Raw genomic sequence first — 24,402 nt, 5'->3', positions numbered from 1 at the left:
ATTGAAGGATTTTATTCATGTGCTCTGCATTAGCTTCTATGATGAAACCACTCAAAACATTGAAAAATATGAATATTAATACATATATTTAATATGTTTTACAATTAAAATGTCAAAAAGTACAAAATTGTTATACTCTTTCTGTTCCATTTGCCAGAACTGAACTTGGTAAAAGGGCTTTTGTGAATGCAGCTCTATTTGATTGGAATTAATTCCGAATAAAATTGAAATTTCAAACTTTGGTGTCTATGAAACATTTTAAATGTATTATTTGGTCACTTGAAGAAGACTCAATGAGATGCAACTGTTTTTAGTTTTGGTTTCTTTTGATTTTGTTTTGTGTGTTTGTGATTGTAATTGTAATTGTTGCCTATTCTTGGCCAGGACTCTCCTGTGCAATAGATTTTTAATCTCAGAGAGATTATCCTGGCTAAATAAAAGTTATACATTTTTCTTTTTTTTTTTGTAATCTACAACATGGAAAAAAAAATTCTATACTCTGTAATATCCGGTTATGGCCAACAAAAATCATTAATGCAAATGTAAAAAAAAAAAAAAAAGTACAACTGTGTTATTGTAACTCATTTGAATTAAGTCAATTGAATCTAAAGTAAGTGAGGGCAGACATCCGGACACACAACTGTGGAAACATCAGAGCGTGAAACTCTGTGACTCAAGTCCAGCTGAGCCAGAGGCTCCCTGCCGCAGCTATCCGGTGTGGGAGTGCAGGAATAAGGGAAAAAAACAGCTAATGAGTAAAGCAGCTGATCTAACCAAGCCTGATCATCTGGATTTGGGGAAAAAAGGAAAAAGCAATTCAAACCTGAGAAAAAGAACAGGATTGCAGCACAAACTCACCACTCTTGGAGGTGCCGCATTTTCCTGATGGAGACTCATAGTCAGGCTTCTTCTCGTTGTCTGTGATTTTGGGTTCATTACTGCAACTGCATGTGTAGGTGTTTGTGTGTGTATATGTGAATACCTGAAAATCTCCACCCAAGATCTTGTGGTGACACAAAAAGTCTTGTCGGTACAGGTTCAGTCGCCCCCAACATATGACAATATGCTACAGACTAACTGAATGTTTTGTTTCCTCAGCCTCTTCCAACCAATCAGCTCTGCAATGAAACTGTTCCTTGCCTTTTTTATGAGAAGAACATTAAGTGACAATGCTTATGAAATTAAGAATCAATGTGAAGTGTAAACTCATAAAGCTACTATTTTCATTTAAATATAATGAACTGAACACAAAAAAGCAACACAAATTTTCAATGACTAATTTTCTATTTTTTCTGCATTTTCCTTTTAAAAACATTGTTAGAGCACCGTTAGATTCAAAACCCCAATTTGTGTATGGAATTAACATAAATCAGTGGCTTTTGCACATCATCTTCAATATAATTTATGTAATTGTTGTAATTTTCATGAGCAATCCCATTGTTTTGATTTGATTAATCCCAAATGATTATTTGAAGAAGTGTCTAGGGATAAATTTAGATATTTGTTTTAGCACTGGGCATGATGTGTGTGCCTTTCCCAGACTGAGGCTACCAAGGAAGGGTGATTATATTATATGCTTTTTTTTCTTCTTCATTTTGTTTTCAAACCAGCTCTCAGCTGCTTTTGGGGATTCTGTGGTAGGAAAAAATAGAGCTGCCAGCTTTATATAGGCCAGGCTGGTGTGTATGTTTCTGAGTGAGAATAGACTGTGAGCTCATGAATGTGTGTATGTGGGTGGGTGTGTATGTATGAACGAGAGATAAAGAAGGCTGTAGATTTACAATATTGGTTTCTGCTTATTCTCAGTGAACAGCTCCTGATTAAGGAAGTATCCTTTCTGTTGGGTGAGCAAGCTTGATCTGACTTTATAAACTGACCGATGAACACACTTGTACTGTATATCAGCTAAAAAAATAAAACAAAAATAAAAAATCTTTTGAAGTTTAGCTTAAGCTGTAGCCCAGCAAAGAAAATATGATTCTAGAGTCATTTTTAAGGAGGCAAAACAATAATTTTTTTCTTATCTCTGGCAGACAACAAACCAAAGACCTCGGAGGGAACTTCCTTTGTGCCCGACGGAGGAAGGGAAGACTGATAAGATGGTTTGCCCAAACAAAATGTGTCTACATCATGTGTTCATAATACTAGTTGCCGATTTTCATCGATTCCTAAGCCCAGAAAAAAAAAAAAAAAAACATTTTGCTCTTAATGTTTGCTCTCCACCTAATCAGAAGCAGTAACATCTCAATGAAACCCCATGATTACAGTGAAGGACAAAAAAACAAAACCAGATGCAAAATGGAAACCAGGAAATATAATTTACCAAGGCCATGTATTCTCTTCGCAACCATAAAACGAACCACAGTGATATTTAACCGCTCTCCTTGAATACACTAATAATGATGGTTGAAAGCTGTAAAAATATTGTGAAATTTTCTTCTTTCGTTTTTGCCAGAACTATATTTTCATGAGGTGATTCCAGTTAACAAGCATAAGCAAATTTGTAGTGTAAAAGCTCAAACACAAATGCCTAAAAGACACATATCTTCAAGCGTTTACACAGTTCCGAATTTGCATCTGCAATTTGCACAGGATAAACATCTCTCCACTCCTTTGAGTAAGGGTAAGCCCTAGAGGAAAAGCATCCATCATCATCTAAACTTAACCCATGACCCCACCCAAACGCACTTTCAAACGTTCTCTCTTCTCTCTCTCTCTTTGTACCGAACCAGTGGCCTTTCTAAACTAAAACCTAGCACTCATAATTATAAGCGAGTAGATGTCTTTCCTGACAAAAATAGTTCCCTGTGACCAAGTGTATACCCGTCAACTGCTTTCAAAGCTATCATGGAGTACTGGAAGGAGACAACCTGCTAAATGACTGAGTCAGGCTTGGGAACCAAGGAAAGAGTTCATGGGACACATGGTGGTTCTTTACTTTCAAAGAACCATTTGTAATGCACAGTGACTGAATAAGTTCTTGATTTACATCATAGCTTTTTTCTTTTTTTTCTTTTTAGGTAAGTCTATTGGTTTCTAGCTGTGTTTCTAGCTTTGTTCCAAAAGCTGCCTACCTAGACAGAATTTTAAGGGGTTCTATGTTTAGGTATGCTGCTGCTATTTTTATTTATTCTTTTTTTTGGGGGGGGGGGGGGTGGTAATGTGGGCTGCTCGCTTAAAATGAGATCATAAAATTGATTCATTTGTATCCTACATTACCATATTCCTGACAGCTTGCCATTGAAAATGTAATGCAATCACGTTATTTTGCAGCAATTCTGGCAAGTACATAAACGTAAATAATAGCGGGCCACGATCCATGCCAGAAGTTGTTAAAGGTTGTTGAAGCATAAAATGCTGATTTGGTTAATAATGAAGGGTAATACGCAACTGTAAATGACTGGTATATGGCTCAAATGGGAAAAACTGACCTGAGCTAAAAAAAAAGAAAACTAGCCCCCGACTGCATCCAGAACTCCAACAAAAAAATAAAAATTTGTTTAACCCACATTAAACAAACCAGAACCAAAGCAGATATTTGCATTTTTTGTTTTTCCATGCACTTGGGTTCTTTTCAATATCTTGAAACAATTAGTTTCTACCATCACTAATGAGCAACAATGGTGTATGTCCATTTGAGCCATCTTTCATGCGATTATTTATTGTGTTACACCCTGTCTACACCGCATGCAACAACAGACGTGCCCGGTTTAGTCAAGCTGTTATTGTCAGATGTACCAGCTCTTAGTTGGTGGAGGGGGCTGCGGAGCAGCAGGTGGGCATAGTGAATGCAGATGGAGGTGAGGGTGAGCAGGGCATTGGCATTGGAGTTAATTTTGCAATGAAAATAATAATTGTTTCTATGGATGTGCCTAAACACGCATTATATTAATTTCAAAGTCTGACCAGTGGGTCTGAACCAGGGGCCGGGGCCCACTATGGCACCTCAGCAAACCTCCAACTGGGCTGTTTACAAATTAAATTATTAAACACAACAATGAACAATAACATTCCATTCAAAATAAAATGCTGTTTTAAAGCTCTTTTGAAGCAACAGTAACTAAGGTCTTTGCAAAGGGTCAATTGACTGTCGATGTTTTTATCTGTAAAAAAAAAAAAAGTGCAACGATACTGTTTCTCTGTGACATTATTTTTATATCTGTTGTGTAGACTTCCCAATTTTCATAGAATTAGAACAATTATTAAAACTTGATAATTATAGTTCTCATCCTCGGTGTGAACAGTCCATTAAAGTGAATTCAGGTCAAATGAAAACACTTCTGTTGGGCAGAGGAATAATCACATAGCCTGTGGTTTTGGGTTACCAGACCTGGGAGCATTGGGAGGCCACGCAGCTAGAGAAAGAAAACATCGCCCTTCAGCAGGACAGGTGGCTGAAATGCAACTGTCAAACCACATGGAATAAGGACAAATACTGGCGAGGAATGCTAGTACACACTAAAGTATGGGACATGCTTTGCCTCATCTGGGAGTAGATATCTGAAAGGTAAGTTATAATGGTGACCTCACGATAACTCACCATCCACACATACATAAAAAGCAAAGAAAGAGCAACAACAAATAAGGTAATGTTATCTGTATGTTTTGCAACGACAGCAAGGTGTGTGAAAGTGTGTACACGTCGGAAGTGTTGACAGATCGCTTAAGGCTCAATTTAACAAATCGGTTTCATTGTAGAAGACCAAACTGAAGGAACAGAGGAAAGTTTGAGTCCAACTGAGAAATCCTACACTGATGTCATGAGCCTCAAGTAAGGTTTACTTAAAGTTTAGCAAGAATAAATATTCCACCAAAACATTTCAGGGAGGTACTCCAAACGGACCAACAGATTCCAAAGCAAGACCACACATGCTCCTGTCAATGCATAGAAGAAACACTTTGGACAATGAATTTCTAAAAACTACCTATTCTAACTGTGTGAAGAACAAGCCTCATGAGTTTTATCCAAAAGGGAACTTACAGTAGAGTGAAGAGTTAAAGTTGGCTCCATTAGTAAGTATTATTAGTCCTCAGTGCTCCTGTAGACACCCAGTGTAAGTAAACATATCCATTCAGCTGTACGCTCTGTGAGTTCAAAGGATGAAGCTGGAGTGAACGTGACTGTCTTTTTAGTTCCAGCTCTGTCCCTGATTTCAGCCTGTCTGACTTTCCCTCCTGCGCTCCGTCCCTTTTCCCTTTTCCCTCCTCCCGTCTCCTTTCACTCTGCACTTCAGACAGATTCTCCTCCCACTAACACCGCTAGCGATAAACCCTCACTCCCTCAGACCTACTGAGAACAGCTGTGATAAAGTGTTTTGATTTGAAAGGGAACTCAAAAATGTTATTTCATTTTGTATGCTTTCATTGAATCTCAGACTTTCTGACTTGCATGTTTTTCTTAACATAATGTTTTTAATTTTTATGCGCTAGAAAAAGCTCTGATGTAGCTTTTGACAGGAATGCTAAAGGTGAGCAGTTTTGTGTTATCAGTGTGGTGAATTTTGAAGTGTCTTTTTTGCCAAATCTTTCACCCTCACATGTAAATCCTAATTGCATAGATTCTTACTGAAATGAATGGATTTCAAAAAAATTGCCAATAGTAATTATAACACACATTAAATATATTTCCTTTAAAAAAAAAATCATTTTACATTTGAATGGCATCCAATCAAAAAAAAAAAAAAAAAATCTTAACATAAAATTGCCACTTAAAGGGGGGGTGAAATGCTCGTTTTCACTCAATATCCTGTTAATCTTGAGTACCTATAGAGTAGTACTGCATCCTTCATAACTCCAAAAAGTCTTTAGTTTTATTATATTCATAAGAGAAAGATAGTCTGTACCGATTTTTCCCGGAAAAACACGACCGACTGGAGGCGTGACGTGTGGGCGGAGCTAAAGAATCACGAGCGCCAGTAGGCTTTTGCGTTGAGAGGCTGAAACTGAATGAGAGCAGCAGCAGCAACGACTCGCTCCGAGCGGGGCTCGAACCCGGGTCTCCGATGGGAGGCGGACGCACTAACAAGGAGGCAGAGATATTTTAAGCAGTTTTACTCACCGCCTGTGGTTCCAACACACAATCATGACCCTTTTTCGTTGGGATTGCATCATCCTTAAGAAATAAACTATATGCAAATCCGTCGTCAAACTGGGCCTTGTTTGTAAAACAAGCATTTTCGAAATGCAGGGAACAAACACAAACACTTGCACAACTCCGTTGACGCTCTGTAAAAATAAACTCCATCCACTGGTCCCTTAATGCTGTTTTTTCTTTGGTAATCTGTGCAGGGTTGTCTTGCCCTGGCAACCAAAAACACACTCCTTTTGTGACATTTCGCGACGCTCTCGCTCTGATCAGTGATTGTCTGTGCACAGTCTCTCTCTGCTCTGCTATATGGGAGCGCGCGCTCTTCCGGCAGAAGTGCGTCAGGACCCAAATAAGGAAATTCCGCTCCATCTAACGTCACACAGAGCCATACTCGAAAAAAACTTTCCGAAACTTGTGACAAACCGGAAGGAGTATTTTTTGAACAGAAATACTCCTTCAAACTTACAACTTAATTTTTGAAACTTTGTCCATGTTTAGCATGGGAATCCAACTCTTTAACAGTGTAAAAAACTCAGTATGCATGAAATAGCATTTCACCCCCCACCTTTAACACTTATAACTTATAAATTGAATAACTCATAATAACATCAAATAAATATCTTAGGTTAACTACTAGTTAACTACTATCTAGCAATACTTAATTTAGAATACTTTAAAATGCATGTTAAAATGTAGCATCTTTAACTATATTATGTCTTGAGTGCAGTAATGGCTCGATAAAGTAAAATAGAGCATTGTTTTCACACACCCATCCTCAACCTAGACACAAGCTCCACACTTCAACACAATCGCATCAACAAAAACTCGAACATAACAGAGACTCTTAAATCCTCACATAAAACACAAACAAGCCTTCCTCTTTTCTTGTCTTTCTCAAAAACACATACAATTAATATCAACATTTACTTTCCCAATTCAGTTTCAGTCACACACAAAGCATGCTAGGAGCTAGAAATCAACTTCCCTGTTAAATAAATGCAACCAAAAATGTTAACAAACGGATAAGGAAAACTTTCATTACACCGTGAAAACAATCAAATTAAATTAAACTGTGTTGTATTGGTTCCTTTTAATCAAGTAAGATAAAAATCATTTTTCCTGGGTGTAGTTATACAGCATCATACCAAAGTCCAAAATGGGACTATTTCCTTGTCCAGTCTCCTCAACAGCACACAGCATCCTCTGCTGCTGCATACTAGTAGAATTCAACATACTGGGTTACAAACACAAACTCTTTGTTCACAGGACTCTACAACACACTTTATCAATCAGCAGTGGCAGCAGCAATCTTCTATGCATTTGTGTGCTGGGAGCAACTTCAAGACTAGAGCTGCCATAACACTCTGTAGCTTAATCAAGATACCTGGCTCAGAGAGGTGCTGTCTGAGGGGTGGATGCTGCCCAAACTCTCTGCCATCATGAAGGACGCTTCTCATTTACTCCATAAAACTGTTAATGCTCAGTAGAAAATGTCCATGGTATTCTAAAGTGTCAGACAATGAATCAGTGTACAGAAAAGATTGCTGAAGCAAATTTACAATCCATCAATGACTAGAGGTGCGCCCCAAATTGCGTACTTGTGCACTATTCTATGACGTTTTGTAGTATAGATAGTGTGAGTAGTGCATTCACAATGAAAATTCTGAAATGAAAAGAGCTCTTTAAATACCCAGATGATGCACTTAAATAACCGAAAAAATTACGTGTTGGATGTTGGGCACTTGCACATGCACTCAACTGTCGCAGCTTTTATTACGTACTGAAGGGGGAGGGGCTATCATGACAAAATAACTTTATATAATTGATACTATATATGGTTGAGTACATAGTGCATAAGTATATAGTGTATGGGTGCATTGTGTATAGTGTGTCATTTTCGATGCAGCATAAGATTAGATTCTTACAATAATTACGCCGGATTACAAAATATGAATTTATTTTCTGATATTAAAAACCACAGACGTGGAGTTGGTTGCAGTTCCTTTAGTTTAGCACAAAACTGCTGAGTTCATTACTGAAATGAGCTGAATGGCCTTTCATTTAGATGTTATCTGGCAACAAAAAACATGCTTAGACCAGGCATTTTTCAACCAAACAAGCCTCTCCATTTCACATCCCCTCCCTCTTGCTCTTGTTCTCCTGGTGAGCACCAGTATGACTGATGTTCTCATAACCACACTTTCCAGTCTGCCTGACCACCAGAGGGGCATTAGATCTGTGAAAAAGCCTGCCGCAAGTTCCAGGGAAAATCCTACTCCTCTGGAGAGGTGACAACCCTTTTCCAGCTTCAAACCTCAAGAAATTTGCTGGTTAAAATCCACATGACTGCATTAGTGTGCATAAAATTGTCAGGACTCGGGTATGATCTGTCCTTTTTTCTTCCTTTTTCTTACTTCGTTCGTTTTTATATTTATTTTTTCGTTTCTACTCATTTTTCTACACTTGTTTTCATTTTCTTTACTTTTTTTTCTTTCTCTCTGATTTTTTATATTTTTCTGGTTTTTCTTCCCTTCGCCCTAGCGCCAGCTGATCTCGCTTTGCAATCTAGGCTGCGGCTTGTCTGATGCACCTGTTCCCCCTCTATCTCATTACTCACCTGTTCCCGTTATCTCATTACTCACCCTATTTATTCTGCTTGGTTTTCACCCTTCCTTGTCAGTGTGTTCTGTGACCCTTTGGCTTCGGTTCTGTCCTGTTCTGGTCAGTTTGCTGGTTGGTTTGTCTGCCCAGTTAGTGTAACCTGTGTTTTGCCCTCAGAGGATTTCGGACCGCTCTTCTGGTTATCGATCTGGACTGTTTTTGACTCTGATACTGCCCGCCGTTCTCAGCCCTGTCTGCACCTCGCTTGACCCCTTGTCTGCCCGACTATTCTCCTGCCTGCCGTTGTTGGATTTGTTGCTCCCTCTCTCCTGGCGTTCGCGGAGGCTGAGCGCTCGACCTGCCCGCTGAGCAGCGTGAAGTCAAGACTTTTTCTCTCCTCCTTGAGGGGTTTTTGTTTTATTTTGTTTTGTTTTTGACGTTAAGTCGTCCTCTGAAATAAAACTCTGTTCTCCAGCCTCATTCCGCTCTTGGGTCCTCATCTGTCCTGACAAAAATAATATTTAAAGGTAAGAAATGTAGCCAACCTTTTGTTTCAAGAATGCAAAAAAACCAAGACTTAAAGCTGCGGTAGGTAACTTTTGACGCTCTAGCGGTTAATAAACAGAACTGCTTGCGTCTTGTGGAAGAACATTGTAGCCGGAACTACTTCTCTCTGTTTATGTCTATGAAGAATCACAAAGGCACTGGGTTACTCCGCCGCGGTACCCCCGAAGCAATCTAAAATAGTCCGAATATAAACACTTATTATAGGTGCACCCTAGTGATTCAGGACAAGCTAAAAACACGGTTTGGAAAATGGATTCATGGTGTACTCGCTTATTATATACATTTTTCTACATTTTGAACACAAACAAAGTTACAGACCGCAGCTCTGATTGGTTGTTTCTTACCGGGAGCGGATGAATTTCTGCAAATGGCAATAGGACCACTGGGAGGAGCCAGAGGAGCTGGATTTTTTCACAGATTATCTGTCTCATATTCTACTGTCAGGGCATAATGACAGGTTTCACAAATATGTAAAAAATATATTTTTACAAAAGTTACCTACTGCAGCTTTAAAGGAGTAAATCTTTTTTTTTTTTTTTTTTTTACGAAGTTAATGCTTTTTATTCAGCAAGGGTGCATTAAATTGATTACAAGTGACAAAGAGATTAAAAATTATTTCAAATGTATTTAATAAACATTTATTTCAAATAGCTGCTGGTTTCCACAAAATATTATAAAGCAGCAATGTTTTCAACATTGATAATAATAAGAAATGTAATTTGATCATCAAATTAATGATATTGAAAATTCAGCTTTGTCATAAGAATAAATTAAATTTTGAAATATATGAGTTAAAACAGTAATTATAAAACCTAACAACATTTCCCAATGTTATTTTTTTCTGTTTTAATGGTGCAGTAAGTGATTTCTGAGAAACCCTGTAGAAAATGGATTGGACCGAGCACCAAAACACACTTCTACCCTATCAGCAGAAGGGGGCATGTCCACCCATGATGGGAGAGTTGCCTATGTTGCAAAGCATGTTGGTAAATTTTGAGGTGGAGCTATCAAGATAAAAGGTTTGATCATTTCGGGTAGGGGCGTGTTTGATTTGGTGATTTCAAATATCAACAGCGTTTCTCAGAAATCACTTTTGTTATTCGTAAGTCACCATAGCTTTTAAATTAAATATGGTGTCTCTTCACGCATCACATCAAGTTAGTGACTGGGGGAAAGGTTTTCACTGAATAGGAACTTAAAGCTAATTAAAGCTAAGTTTGTTTGTCACACAAAACTACCACATGACTTCAGAGTCTGCTTCAATAGTTTTTGCAACCTTTTTGGAAGTACAAATTATTGTCATATAAAAAGGAGTAGTGCAAATTCTTTTTTTGTGTGTGTCAAAAAATATCTACAAATGGGTTGAAAAGACATGAGGGGGAGTAAACAATTTTAGTCGTGGTTGAACTACTCCTGAACTACTGATGAAAAAAGAAGTGATGTGGAGGTTGCAGCTCAAAGTAATTTCTGTTTTCAGGCTGTCCAGCCACATAAAGCCACATACTAATGTTACCATCAATATCATGCAGAGCAGCATGTGCTAATAATAGTTTCATGGTTATCCTTATCTATTGAAAATAGAGAAACATGATTGTGCTTCAGAATAATGCAACACTACAAAGGCCACTGTGTATTTAGAGGGAGAAAAGAAATGAGTTTCTCAAATGAAAGAAGCAGGAGTCTGAATTGGATTAGAGCACAATACAGTCTGACTGACCCTCCTATGTACTGACAACAAAACAATTAAACACACCTGTATCTCTGTTTTCATCGGTCATATGATGCATGAGCACTGCAGCAAATACAAAACTTACAAAAACTATGATTTAGCAGTATGCTGTGTGTGCTCTGGAGGCAAAACAGAAACTGCTATATCTTACCTCAAGGTCATTTAGGGAATGAGCCAGACTGAGTCGTTTAGACCTGATGGTCTTCGGACAGAGGAACGTCCCCTTGTGAGAGCCAAAAATAGTGATCCCTGAGAAGACAAATTAAGTTGTAATTTCATGAAAGAAACTGCCACAGCAAAGCAAATGTGAATAACTGTAATGTTTGTCTTACAAAACAGTGGCATTTTTTCAATACAGTGGCAACCTCGTTTAATTCCAGGTCCCACTACAAAACTGTGAAAAAAAAAGAATATATATGTATATATATATATATATATATATATATATATATATATATATATAAATTAATGTAACACTTAACTGTATATATATATTCCTGCAAGACCACTGACATTACAATTGGTTAAAAAAAATAATTCTGTTAATTATTATATTAAATTTGTCATTTAATTAATTTATTTTAGAAGCAGTTTGTATCTAAAAAAAAATCTAAAGAGCAGGACATGTCATAGAGAGAAAGAGGCCCCAGCAATAAATCATCTCTGTAAAAGGAAGGAAACAATATTCTTCGAGGCTGACAAATTGTTGCTAGGTGCCTCTGGACATTGTTAACAGAGCTACAGCTGATCCATCCGGCGTAATCATTTTGGACTGCACTAATCAACCCAATAGCTCCATCTGCTGTGCCTCTTACTTGCAGCACCATCTGTTCCATGGCTCATTTTATTAAGCCCTTTAATTTAGCATGGTGGCAAACTGGCAATAAACCTGCCATAAGACTGACCACTGGGCAGACAGAAAAGATTGTCTCGTTTGATTAATAAAAATAAAATAGTGGACAAGCAGTAAAAAGCTCATTGTAATAATATATTGTAAAATATTTTGGTGTAAGCATCACCACTATTATTACTCAGACTTGAGGTTAGTTACATTATTTTTTTTAATTAAATGTCTAAAAAATGCTTAGAAACCACCTAAAAAACTCCAGCAATACATAAGTAGCAACCAACTAGAATACCACAACTTCACAAACACCCTAGCATGTGCATCGTTGAATGCTGACCACAGGTTTTATATATACAGTGTAGTATCGCAACAGATTCAGACATCAAGTCAGCAGATGTTTGTTTTATTCTGACCTTATTTTCCCTATCCATATGCTTGGCTGCACTAGTGAAGAACCTGGAGGTCAGCTGTGGGGTGGAGTTCATTCTCTGAGGATGTCTGAGACCTTCAAGTGGTTTGTATCTGAGAGTCGGGATTTCTTCCTTAGCAGGAGGAAGGATGATGCTTTCACTTTTGGGCCCATCAATGTCCCTCTCCACCAAGCATTCAATGCTGTTGGGACGAGATTTCTGCCAGTGAACCTTTAAGCCAATGAAAGGTCTGCGTTGACTGGTTCTCAGTTTAGGTGGCATGTTTTGTCTGCTTCTCTGGATGGGTGGTCATGGTGTCCTGATCAGAGACCTCAAAGACACTATCAAAACTTCCAACCGACTGAAGCATTGCCTCCCTCATGTCTCTACTCTTGGGGAAAGGATACTTTTCTCCAGGACTGAGCACCGGCAGTGTACTCTTACTCTGACAACCTAGTTCCTCGTCACTGGAGCAGGAGTCCACGGGCGGCCTGTCACCTGATGTTACCAGCAAACACAGAGATCGTGATGACGCACCAATCAGCTTTACCAAAACTTCATGCGACGCCTCAGTCACATCTGTATCATTCGCACGCAAGATTCGGTCTCCAGGCCGCAGTACGACACTGTACGCAGGACTCCCTTTTATTATTCGCCTCAGGACACAAGGTGCTTGGCCGGCAATGGTGAATCCATAGCCAGCTCTTCCATGCTCCATCTACACCCTGCGGACCGCCGGGCTGATCGGATGGTCCAGATGCCTCATTGTTGACTCAGCTGGCTTCAAAACTCTCATTTCGGTGTTGGAATTCACTTTGTAATGGTTTTGTCCTTTTGTTCAGATATAGTTCCAACCATGAACAATCATCTTGCTATTGCTAAGGATCCGACCTGAGAGGAGTAAAATAACTAAAGTTAGAATTTGAGATATACAGTACAGACCAAAAGTTTGGACACACCTTCTCATTCAAAGAGTTTTCTTTATTTTCATGACTATGAAAATTGTAGAGTGACACTGAAGGCATCAAGGTCTATTTGAGCAAGAAGGAGAGTGATGACCTGGCCTCCACAGTCATCAGACCTGAACCCAATCGAGATGGTTTAGGGGTGAGCTGGACCGCAGACAGAAGGCAAAAGGGCCAACAAATGCTAAGCATCTCTCGGGGAACTCCTTCAAGACGTTTGGAAGACCATTTCAGGTGACTACCTCTTGAAGCTCATCAAGAGAATGCCAAGAGTGTGCAAAGCAGTAATCAAAGAAAACGGTGGCTACTTTGAAGAACCTACAATATGACATATTTTCAGTTTTTTGTTATGTATATAATTCCATATATAATTCCACATTTGTTAATTCATAATTTTGATGCCTTCATTGTAAATCTACAATTTCCATAGCCATGAAAATAAAGAAAACTCTTTGAATGAGAAAGTGTGCCAGACTGTATGTCCAGTCAACTTTATTTATGCAGCTTCACAGTGAAAACAGAAAAATAGCAGAATCAATTATCATTTGTAGAATTATAACAGCATTACAGATTTTAAAGATGCGGCTTACAGGGAGACTATTTTTAACCCCCACAACTCTCTCCTCGTATTTCTATTATTTGTAGCACAAATTGTAAAGAGTTCATATTTACATATTGACAGATGCATCAACCTGATGAAAAACAGGACATTTATAAAGGACATAATATACCGGAGGGAAAAAAACATTATATATATATATATATGAAGAGTTCATTTGCAAAAGCATTTTTTACAATTTTCTAAAAATGCTGTTTTTTCATTGTGCATTTCAATTAATCCCAATCAAACTGCAGTTGAAGTAAAAACAATAACTAAAGAAAATACAGCTAACACAACAAAACACAATAAAAATATGATAACATAACAAAAAAACATGTTTTTTGAAAATTAAAAAAAAACCTGAGTTATGTTTTTGTAAATAAACTATTCATATAAAGTGGCATGTTATTAAATTATTTTAAACAATTATAAACAAACAGTTTCTTAATTTTATTTCATGTAGTGGTCTAAACTCATAAGTTATATGTGATATTTATTTATAATATCTACAAATATTTTTTATATATAATTTTATATTTTATCATATAAACAATATTAAATAAAAAAAATTAAACATTTTATAACCACTTTACGAACTGCATTTCGTATTTCTTTTCTTGACATCTGACAAAAATATTAATTCAGAAATTAAAAAGGGGTGTTTTATATTATTTTTTAGTGAACAGTACACACACACGTCTATATATATATAAACTGCTACCAAAACAATTTCATTTTGTAACATGTTACATTTTGCTAAATTGTGGTATGCTATAACAGTGTAACATTGAACTGTAATGGTACTAACTAAACTAAGATTGTCCTCTACAATTCTGAATCTTTGTCAGCCTAATCCAGTTTACATTATCACCAACCATTTAGTGTTATCTGTCTGACCCGAATTTCCGCCCTTCTGGAGTTTTCTTGAACATTGTATCCTTTTAAAGAATGCCATAAGAGAAATCTGAAATCTTTTAGATGTCAGTCAACCATCTAAGTCTCTTAATAGCTAACAGCAATTTAGAAATCAAATGAATCCAATTTCAAAACACATAACATAAACACATAAATATTGATTTCTTCAAAATTTCTTTTGTAGGTTACATCTGTCAACATTTTTGAATAACATTTATTGTAGAAGACTTAACAGTGCTTAACAGGTCTAAAATGTACCACTAACTAGTTGGTTATAGCTTTTATACTCAGATATCATAGCAACACTTCCTCAGCAAAGACAAAAAAGGTCCTTATCCCGTATCTGAGGTCCTGTCACTCAGTTGTAGATGCTCCTAAACCCTTTGAGGCCAGTGGGTTTGGCCAACAAGGTGCAGATGAAGCAGGAACCATCTTCTCCAGGAGATTCATCATTCGTTCCTGAAGCTGGAGGCTCTGCACCTGCAGGAAGTTCTGCTGATGCATAACGCGGCGAACTTCATGACAGGCCTCCTCGACGGCATGGCTTATCCTGCGTTGCTCCTGCAGCATCGCATCCAGGACACGCAGCTTCTTTCGGCGCAGTGACACATGTGAAAGCCTCCGCCTCTTATGTGGCTGTGACCTGCAGATGGACAACCATGCACTTATAATTTCAAAATTATGATTCTGAAAAGGATCTGTGATCAGATCGAACATGTTACCTGGTCTCAAAAGAACTCTCAGAGTTCTCTGTTAGGCTTTCTTCCTCATCGTTAATTTCTCTCTCCTCTGACGAACCCGTGTACTCCGGTAGAAACCCACTTGGTGGAGCTGATTGGGGTACAGAAGTCTCCAGCTGAGAGGTGGAGGGGCCAGACGTCGAGAGGTTCGGTGGGCTCATATGAGCATGGTCTGGTACCTTTGACAAGATCCTCTCAATAGATTTGTAGTATGGCCAATCAGGTGTAGCATTGCTTCCATTTGCTGTGTACTTCAGCTTCCTTTTGGTTGGATTATAAAAGCATTATTAATAAAATGCAGTAGAAAGAATAATCTGTTAAAGTAACTGTAAATAGTTTATCTACTTCATATTGTCTTTAAATGTGTATTAGCATAATATAATATTTCAGAAACTGTAGAATCAAGTAATTATCACACCAGTCTGCACAAAAAATGGACAAAGATAATGACATTTTAGGGAAATTGTGAGGCTTTTGGTTAAAAATAACCATTTGTAAAGCCATTGAAGACAATACAACCATTCTTCATTGCTGGCTAGTAATGAAGATCACACAGTGGTCAAAAGTCATTCACATTTCTTCCCCTGACTAAAATGTATATATATATATATATATATATATATATATATATATATATATATATATATATATATATATATATATAATCTGAGTATTTTGCATATTGTGTACTTCGTGTATATACTATATGCATCGTATTTATATTTATATTGAATGTGTCAGTACAACATTTGTTAACTGCGATGTGACAAAGTGATTTAGATCTGATTCACGTTGTTTATATGCGGTCTTGGCTCTCTAGAAGAGTTTTTGTTCCATGTTGCTATCTGAATTCGATAAGTAGATCTTGACATTATCAAACTGGAACGTTTTATTTTAGATGGCTTTTGGCTGCATTGATGTCCTCCAAGTACGCATACTACGCTTGTGGAGGACAAGATGCCTGACGTAAATTTCGTCATCAATACAATTCGCCGCTGTCCGAACTTCAGTAAAAATAGTGCAACACGTGGCACATGCAGTGCGCATGCGTCGATCGCGTGAATCCGATTCAGAGCCCATGACCAATGTGAGCTCAAGTGTGCACAACACTGAGTAAAACAAAGAAAGCGAAGTAGTACACAATTTAAGTTGTAAGAGTAGACACTTGTGCAATGATAAACATATTATTGATATTATCATTTATTTTAAAGTCTTGGTCCCTCAAATGACAGACAGACAGACAGACAGACAGACAGATAGACAGATAGATAGATAGATAGATAGATAGATAGATAGATAGATAGATAGATAGATAGATAGATAGCATAGTATTTACTTGCCTGAATTGGAAAGTCATGTTGGTAATCTTCATTTTAATCTCTTCCCTGTGTCGCTGTTCCCCAGTTAATTCATAAAGTTGCTTAGCCATCGTCTCGTAGATCTTAGCATTGCGCTTAGCTTTCTTTAGCTCTGTCACATACTCTTCCCAAATGTACAAAAGAGCTTTCATCTCGGAATCCGTCCAGTTACGAGCCCTCCTGTGCTTCTCGTTCGAGCCCGGCACTGTGTAACTGAAGCAGAGGTCCTCAGAGGCCATTTAAAGAACAGATTATGTACCTTTCATTCAGGTTTATGATTTAAGCTTGATTCTTTCTCAGTGCAGTCTGTTTTCCTGGCCTTACTTTGCTTTCTCAAGCATGTGCTTGTGTGTGCGAGAGACAGGCCTCTGCTGCCCTTCCCCCCACGCTTAGTTAAGAGGCCTCAAAATGGAACCTGGGGGGGCTGGAGCAATCGCTTTAAAAGCTTTTAAAGAGGGAAGTTCGTCAGCATGATGTCAAGTTACCCTGGCAACAGCCCGCTAAGGCCCTCCTATTCTAGCTAAACCCTTCCCCTTCTCCACTGCTCTTTTGTCTCGGTCAGTCTGCTGCAGCAAAAAGCTTTTAGCTGAAAGCCAACAAAGTGAGGTCGGTCAGCCAGGAAATCTGCATGTGTAATACATCTTCTCTGGGGACTGAAAGCAGTAGAGTGTGTTGTTGCCTAAGCGACCGGACTCTTTCCAGACCACTTAGTCCAAGCGTTTATGAACTTAAAAGCTTTTAATAGAGAAGGGGCTAGAGTGGCATTGCAGAGATTGCACCAGATATAACACGTTTAAATCTACAACATAATTGAGAAACTGAGTGAAAATTAGGTTGTTTTTGTCAGATCCAAAAATGAGCAAATGGCTTTAAACTCATTCTAAAAAGTTTTGATTTGGTTTGGTTTTGAAACATGCACATTCATTTTGCAAGCTTTTGTGGCACAAAACTTGTTTAGGTTAATGTTATTTCCCCTCTGGCCCTGAGCCCTTTTTACCACATTACATTTGACCCCAAACTCTGACCATACCCGAGTGTTTCAGATTACATCTTCTATCACAACTACAGGGGGTCTGGGACAGGACATTAGGGGTAGTGCTTTGGGGGAAAGGGTTACCTTGTGCACCCTATGACAGATTACCATCTGAGGTGACACACGGTTGCATGTGTTTCTTTATGGCTAACTAATTGTTAACCACATTATGTGCTTCTCGCATAGATGCATCTACTTATAGTTATGACGTTTGCAAATATTTGATTTAGATATTTTAATCTATCTATCTAGGTAAGAGTTTGCTATGATTCTGACTACAGCACATTATATACAGACACACACACACGTGTATATTTAAATATGAAGATTCATATCAAACTCTCTGCTCTTTGAATTTGTTCTGATACAGATATAGGGTTATAACACGTATAATATAAAGAGCATTAATTAACAGACTGGATCATCTGCCTGTAGAGGAAATGCCCTGGTCTTAGGGGGGGACCAGATGGTGTTCATTTTGTGCCATGATCAAATTTTAATTCAGAGAGAGCGAGAGAGAGAGAGCAGCCCATCCAATTCCCATCTTGATGGGTTCTGCCTAGCGCCGATTTTGGGCCATTTTGAGAACATTGATGTCAAATGACAGTCTACAGCCTTGCCAAGTAATAATTAAACTTTTTATACATTTTGAGAAATATTATGGGAAATAATTGTGTAATATTTACAGTACTGTGCATATTAAAATAATTAAATTATGTTGTATATATTGTTACTCTATCAGTCATAGACCATAATAAGTGTGGATCCTGTCTGGTCCTCTGGTGATTTTTGTTATTTTAGTTGAACATCGCCCCCTACTGAGTCAAATATGTAGTGCCTGACTGAAATATGGTAAACTGTGCGAAAGGGGCCATATTTTTAACGCAAGAAAAATTAATCCAAACAATTTTTTTGAGTGCCTTTAATATTTATTCAGTATTCCAGCAGCTATTTAATATGCAAGTTGTTTTGTACATTTTATTTTATACAGCAACATTAGTTCTCCTATAGCTCCGTTCTCTGCTTCACAGTTTTCGTCCTGGCAGCTATGCCATTTTCACTGCTGTCTCCGTAACAACCATCATGAGGAACTTGGCTGGACAATAAATCAAATCATACAAGTGCAATAAAAGAAAGAAAAAAAACTTCACAGTGAAAAATAAAAAAAAAACTAATAGCTTATAAGTAAAAAAGTTAAACCAATAAAAAGTATATTGTAAAAAAAAAAAGATACAAGAAAAAGAAATACTCTTTTACTTCCACAACATGCTTTTTGGATGCAGGGGGGAAAAGAATTGTGTACATAAAACACATACATACAGCACATCAACTATAAATGTTAGCTTACACATTTGCATGTACATACATGCAGACGTTTCGTCAACAGCTTTGTAAACAGGTCCAACAAAGACCTACCGAGAACCGACCAGAAAGGCAACCGGAGATAGTTTGTTCACAGGATACAACTTCAACGGACTTAACAGGGTGGGTTAGTAGCTCTTAATAACCATTTTAAAAGGCCGACATCTTAAACTTGGGATGATCTAAATCTTACTGGTTCCTAAACTGGTGATAAAAATAAACCCTATAATTGAGCAGGCCCTGTCTGTAATTCTTCACTCTCCGACAGCAAATCCAATCACAAAGAAATGAGTTTTCACTAAATGTGTGCGTTGTCCATCCGCTGGCTGCCTATCTCACCTTGGCTCAACATTTCTTTATTACTGATTAACGAAGCAGTTTCCATGGAATGCCTCTTTCCGTCCCTGGACAGAGATCGGAATCCATCCCAAAATCAACGAGAATACAGGTTTGTCATTTCGACATTATAAAATAATGTAAGATACAATAAAATAAGTGGTTAATGTCAATACTGCAAACATTCCGAAAACTATGTCGTCAAATAAATACCGTGGTTATTACTGGAATGTATATGTTAACAAGTGCCACTATGAGGCAGTAAACATTCACGTTCCAGCATCTAAAACTGCAACTGGAGCTCAGAAGTTCGCAACACGTGGTGGCCTCAGTTACGTCCTGCGCCGAATGATACAACTACATGCACAGAAGTACCTTTGATTTGCCTATCCTTCACAGAACTACAATACATTACATGGTTAAACAGACACTGGCAGTTCGGTCTTTTCGTCTATGTCTGTAGCCCACTGGTGACAAAATTGCACTGTACCAAGTCTAGTTTTTTGCGGGGAGGACGCTAACAGGAATAGTTTTTTAAGATAAAGGCTCCACAACATTTTACGCACAGTGCAATGTTGTTTGTAAATGACAGCTCTTGCAGCTGGCCGTCCCACTTCTGACAGGCTCGTATCAATTTCTTTAGCAGTAGGAGGGCTAATATCACTGAAAAAAAATGGAGCGATGATGACTTTTAAACCTTTTGGAGGCCTTAAACTTCCTTTTATTTTGAAGGTGTCTCAGGTTTTCTGAGAAACAAGAGCTGGGAATTGAATTCGGATTTGGCAACACTAACACACACACACACACAAAAAGAAAAAACATTCAGTCTTTGTCTTCCGACTTAAATGTTCAGTCTCTCAGACACTCATCCTCAGTGATGCCTTGCGCCCTCAGCTCTTCCAGGACGTTGTCAAGGTGACCGGAGTCTGGGTAACCGTGGCCGGTCAGGTTGGAGCCGAACTCGGTTTTGTGATGCACCTCGTTCCAGATGACCGTATCAGTCTCGCCCGTAGTGCTGGACGTGCCCACTGAGAAGATCAGCCGGCGGTCCCAAGCAACCAGCAACAGCTTCAACACCTATCAGAGCCGCAATTGTTTAGAATAAAAGCTGAAATTCCTTGCTTTTAGAAGTTGGAATATGTAAATTATTTATAAGAAGAAAGACATGTTTTCTGCAAAGGTTTTAAAAATCTAATTTAAGGCTTTTTAAGACCATCTTTAAGATCTAACATCCTAAACTGCAAAATGTCTATTAAAATGACAATCAAATTTTGATAAAAACTAAAGTTTTGTAATGTTATACACCACACATTTCAGCCTCAGGAGTCAAAATTATAAATGTTTGAATACATTCATTTAAATATGATTGTATTATACAATCATATAAACGGCTCTAAAACCGTGATCCTGTAGAATGTGCATCAGCACCATGTTTGGATTTAATTGATTACATTTTATATTTAATTCAATCATCACATTTGTAAATTTAATAATCATATAAGCCATATTGCGACTGTTTTTCTGGTTATAAAGTAATATGTTTTCCTGTCCCCATATTTAAGACCTTTTGAAATTATGAAAGCTTTTCTTATACTATTCTAAGATATTTAAAGGGACAGTTCACCCAAAAATTTAACATTTTGTCATCATTCACTCACCCTCATGTTGTTCCAAACCTGTGTGAGTTTCTTTCTTCTACTGAACATAAAATATTATATTTTGATGAGTGTTGGTAACCAAACAGTTTCTGGTAGCCACTGACCTCCATAGTATGGAAAAAAATATACTATGGAATTCAATGGCTACCATCAAACTGTATGTTTACCACAATTTTTCAAAATATCTTTTATGTTTAACAGAAGAAATTAATTCACATTTTTGAGTGAACTATCCCTACAATATGTAGTTAACACAGTCTTTTTATGACCTTACATTTAAACTCAATTTAAGCCTTTTTACGGACCCTAAGGTAAGAAGATGAATGTTTGTGAAGACTCACCAGGCGGCCTTTTTCACTGTCAGGGAGGTAGCAGTGTCTTGGAAATCCACGGGCTGTGAAGGGCTTCCCGGGGTTGGGATGCTCTGGACCCTAAAACAATAACAAACAGGGCCATTTAGACCTACGTTACAGTTATATAACATATGCATGCAGTTATATAACACTGCAGCAGCTCAACATACAATGCAGGTGGAACAAATGCCAATATGAATGAACGCTGTTGACAGCGCAGTGGTTTTAAACAAGCTTTAAAATGAAAGAGTCTTACCTGAATGCCAGGGGGTATGTTGTAGATAATCCGGATGGTCTTGCAGTCAGGGTGTCCAGGAAGGGAGTGAGGAATGACGTGGTATTCCATCTTTCCTGGTGGCTGGTTGCCGGTTTTAACGCCGTAGATGGTCTTGCAGGTGGGACACTGAAGGCTGCCGTCTTTGTTGCCGTTGTTGTACATGGCCACCAGGCACTGCAGGTGGTACTGATGTCCACACTGAGACAGACGACCCACTGCCTCGGCCCGAGAAATGCCCCCGACACCTGGGCCTTTATAACCAGACGGGCCACAGAGAGACTCCATACAGATAGTACAATCCTAATAAAGATTAAAAAAATCATTTAATCAAGCTTAATTAATCTAATGTTAGGTCATTCAAATAATAATAATACTATTTCAATTAAAATGATTTAAATATGAATCATGTATGTTTACCTCTTCAGGTGGGCTGCGGACTTTCTGGAGATATCTTCTAACAACTTCTTCTGAAGTTCTACCTGCTCAAATCAAATCAAAGGAAAACTAAGTTAAATCAAGGATTTAGAGAAATAATCAGTCACAAAGATATTTTATTATAATCTATTATAAGTTGTATACAGTGATATTGTGAAATGTTTAAATTTTAAAGAACTATTTTCTATTGTTTAATTTTTTATGTAATAAATACAATATTTGTATTATTAATAATAATATTATTTAAAAATATTTCTACTAATAATAATAGCATTATTTAAAAAATTTCATATTTTCTAGACTTTTGTCCTTTCGTGTGAGCTTATATACATATACAGATAAATTGATATTACAGCAATTATTTACTTTTTTTTTTGTAATTGTACCGTATTTTTCAGACTATAAGTCGCACTGGACTATAAGTCGCATTTATTTAGAACAAATATAAAACATTACCGTCTACAGCCACGAGAGGGCGCTCTATGTTTTCAGTGTAGACTACAGGAGCACTGAGCAGCACAGAGGGCCCTCTCACGGCTGGAGACGGTAATGTTTTCTCTTGGTTCATTTCTCTTGGTTCATTTCTCTTGGTTCATGTCAAATTAATTTTGATAAATAAGTCGCACCTGACTATAAGTCGCAGGACCAGCTAAACTGTGAAAGAAAGTGCGAGTTATAGTCCGAAAAATACGGTAATTTGGTAATCTTGCCTTTGCGGGCCTGCTTCTTTGTGGTTTTCCGGCAGCAGTGACCAAGGCCTGGCACAGGTTTGATGTCACTCTTGCTGACAGGTGGGGGGTGGAGCACAAGTTTGGGTGGGCGGGTCAAGCAGACCGGGAGTCCAGCGGCGCTCATCAGAATTCCAGTGATACCTAAACAATGACATCTCTTTTGTATCCATCTATTTTAAGTTTCAATGTCTTTGGATGCAAAATGATCCCAAATGTGTTACTATATTTAATCATCACGGCAACTATTTATAACTCGTGTGCATATTTTTTCTCACCTGCCAAAGCTGGATGGACAGGACTGGATCCATTTAAGTTCTTCACTGGGACCGTGGGGACTCTATAAAGGTAAAACAAAAGAAATAAGACATTAAACACATGCTTCCACTACGCAAGCAAGCACTCACCAATCAGAAGATCCACACACAGACACACACACACCTCAACGGTCTTATTGATAATCATAATCTGGATCGGAACAGAAATAACCATGTTGTTGTCACAGCTACACCTGTTTGTGTAACACCCCCGTCCAGACCTGCAGACATGCCGAGTCACGCTGCGGTATGTAAACCAGGTCACACCTTCTGTCAAACCTGCTGCCACCACTAACAAACCTGGCACAGAGTCAGCAGACAACAGCAGTGCATGCAGCACATCAAAACCTCACATGACCAGACAACCTGTTGTCCATATGTGGGGATATTCAACCAGCATGCAATAGCTCAAACATTTCCAGCGCATCTCACTAACATTACAGAACATATGAGTAAAACTTTAAAAGTCATATCAAAACCAACCGTGACCAAAAACCTCTGTCAAACCAACTAACTACTAGTAAAGCTAACTAATGCAAAATTGTTCTTATGTTAAACTTATAAACCAAACCAACTGGAAATAACCATTGATAAATGACACTGAATTCCATTATTGGTGTTTTTTTGTTTTATTTTATTTTTTGCCAGAAAAGACTGGACTTTTCTACACTCCATTATTGAAAGATTACCTTATTACCCAATTATCGAAGACCACTAGAATAACATGCTCAAAGATACTCACTGTTTGACCTTGATAATAGTCATGCTTCAGCTATTCCAATGACCTCCAAAGAAAATTTTGAGTCAAAAAAGGAAAATTCGGGAGTAATGTTTGGATTCTGCCTTGCGCTCTGCTCTAAATCTTCTTCAATTAAAGTTTTACAGTTTCATAGTCAGACTGATTTGTTTTCCCCTTCTAGAGAGCCTGGAATCAGTGTAGTTTTGTTCACATATATCCCTCCGAGCTGTTCTTCTGCTGGATGAGGTTGTCAGCCGTCGCTCTTATAGAGCTAATCCTCGAGTTTCCATCTGTTGACAAGCAGCTAGGAAAGAAGGTGATCCACGTCACAGAGACTGGGATT

The 24,402-nt window shown here is 38.0% G+C and overlaps 2 protein-coding genes and 2 pseudogenes across 2 annotated transcripts in view; all 4 read right to left on the bottom strand.

Moving 5' to 3' along the window:
- LOC113052275 (regulator of G-protein signaling 12-like) overlaps positions 1–12,557 on the bottom strand; it is a 31,158-nt pseudogene extending 18,601 nt beyond the window's left edge.
- On the bottom strand, positions 12,532–13,208 carry LOC113052449 (regulator of G-protein signaling 12-like; annotated as a pseudogene).
- A 1,007-nt stretch (positions 13,209–14,215) lies between these two features.
- Positions 14,216–17,496, bottom strand: LOC113052547 (myb/SANT-like DNA-binding domain-containing protein 1). The gene is made up of 3 exons (XM_026216959.1): positions 16,804–17,496; positions 15,446–15,724; positions 14,216–15,366 (listed from the first exon to the last, which is right to left on the bottom strand). Exons 1-3 carry the CDS (start codon positions 17,058–17,060, stop codon positions 15,078–15,080), a joined length of 825 nt encoding a protein of 274 aa, XP_026072744.1. The 5' UTR covers positions 17,061–17,496; the 3' UTR covers positions 14,216–15,077.
- Positions 17,497–20,271: 2,775 nt separating this feature from the next.
- The window catches only part of LOC113052274 (E3 ubiquitin-protein ligase DTX4-like), a 16,049-nt gene continuing 11,918 nt past the window's right edge, over positions 20,272–24,402 (bottom strand). Inside the window, exons 4-9 of the mRNA XM_026216700.1 lie at positions 23,282–23,343; positions 22,986–23,147; positions 22,258–22,319; positions 21,820–22,140; positions 21,552–21,641; positions 20,272–20,629 (exon numbers count right to left, since the gene is read on the bottom strand). Of these exons, the coding sequence (XP_026072485.1) occupies positions 20,402–20,629; positions 21,552–21,641; positions 21,820–22,140; positions 22,258–22,319; positions 22,986–23,147; positions 23,282–23,343 (925 nt within the window). The 3' untranslated portion in view covers positions 20,272–20,401. The remainder of the gene's footprint in view (positions 20,630–21,551; positions 21,642–21,819; positions 22,141–22,257; positions 22,320–22,985; positions 23,148–23,281; positions 23,344–24,402) is intronic.

The sequence above is a fragment of the Carassius auratus genome, chromosome 32, assembly GCF_003368295.1.
Source record: "Carassius auratus strain Wakin chromosome 32, ASM336829v1, whole genome shotgun sequence".
NCBI classification, from domain to species: Eukaryota; Metazoa; Chordata; class Actinopteri; order Cypriniformes; family Cyprinidae; genus Carassius; species Carassius auratus.
This window is presented reverse-complemented; position numbering and strand designations above follow the sequence as displayed.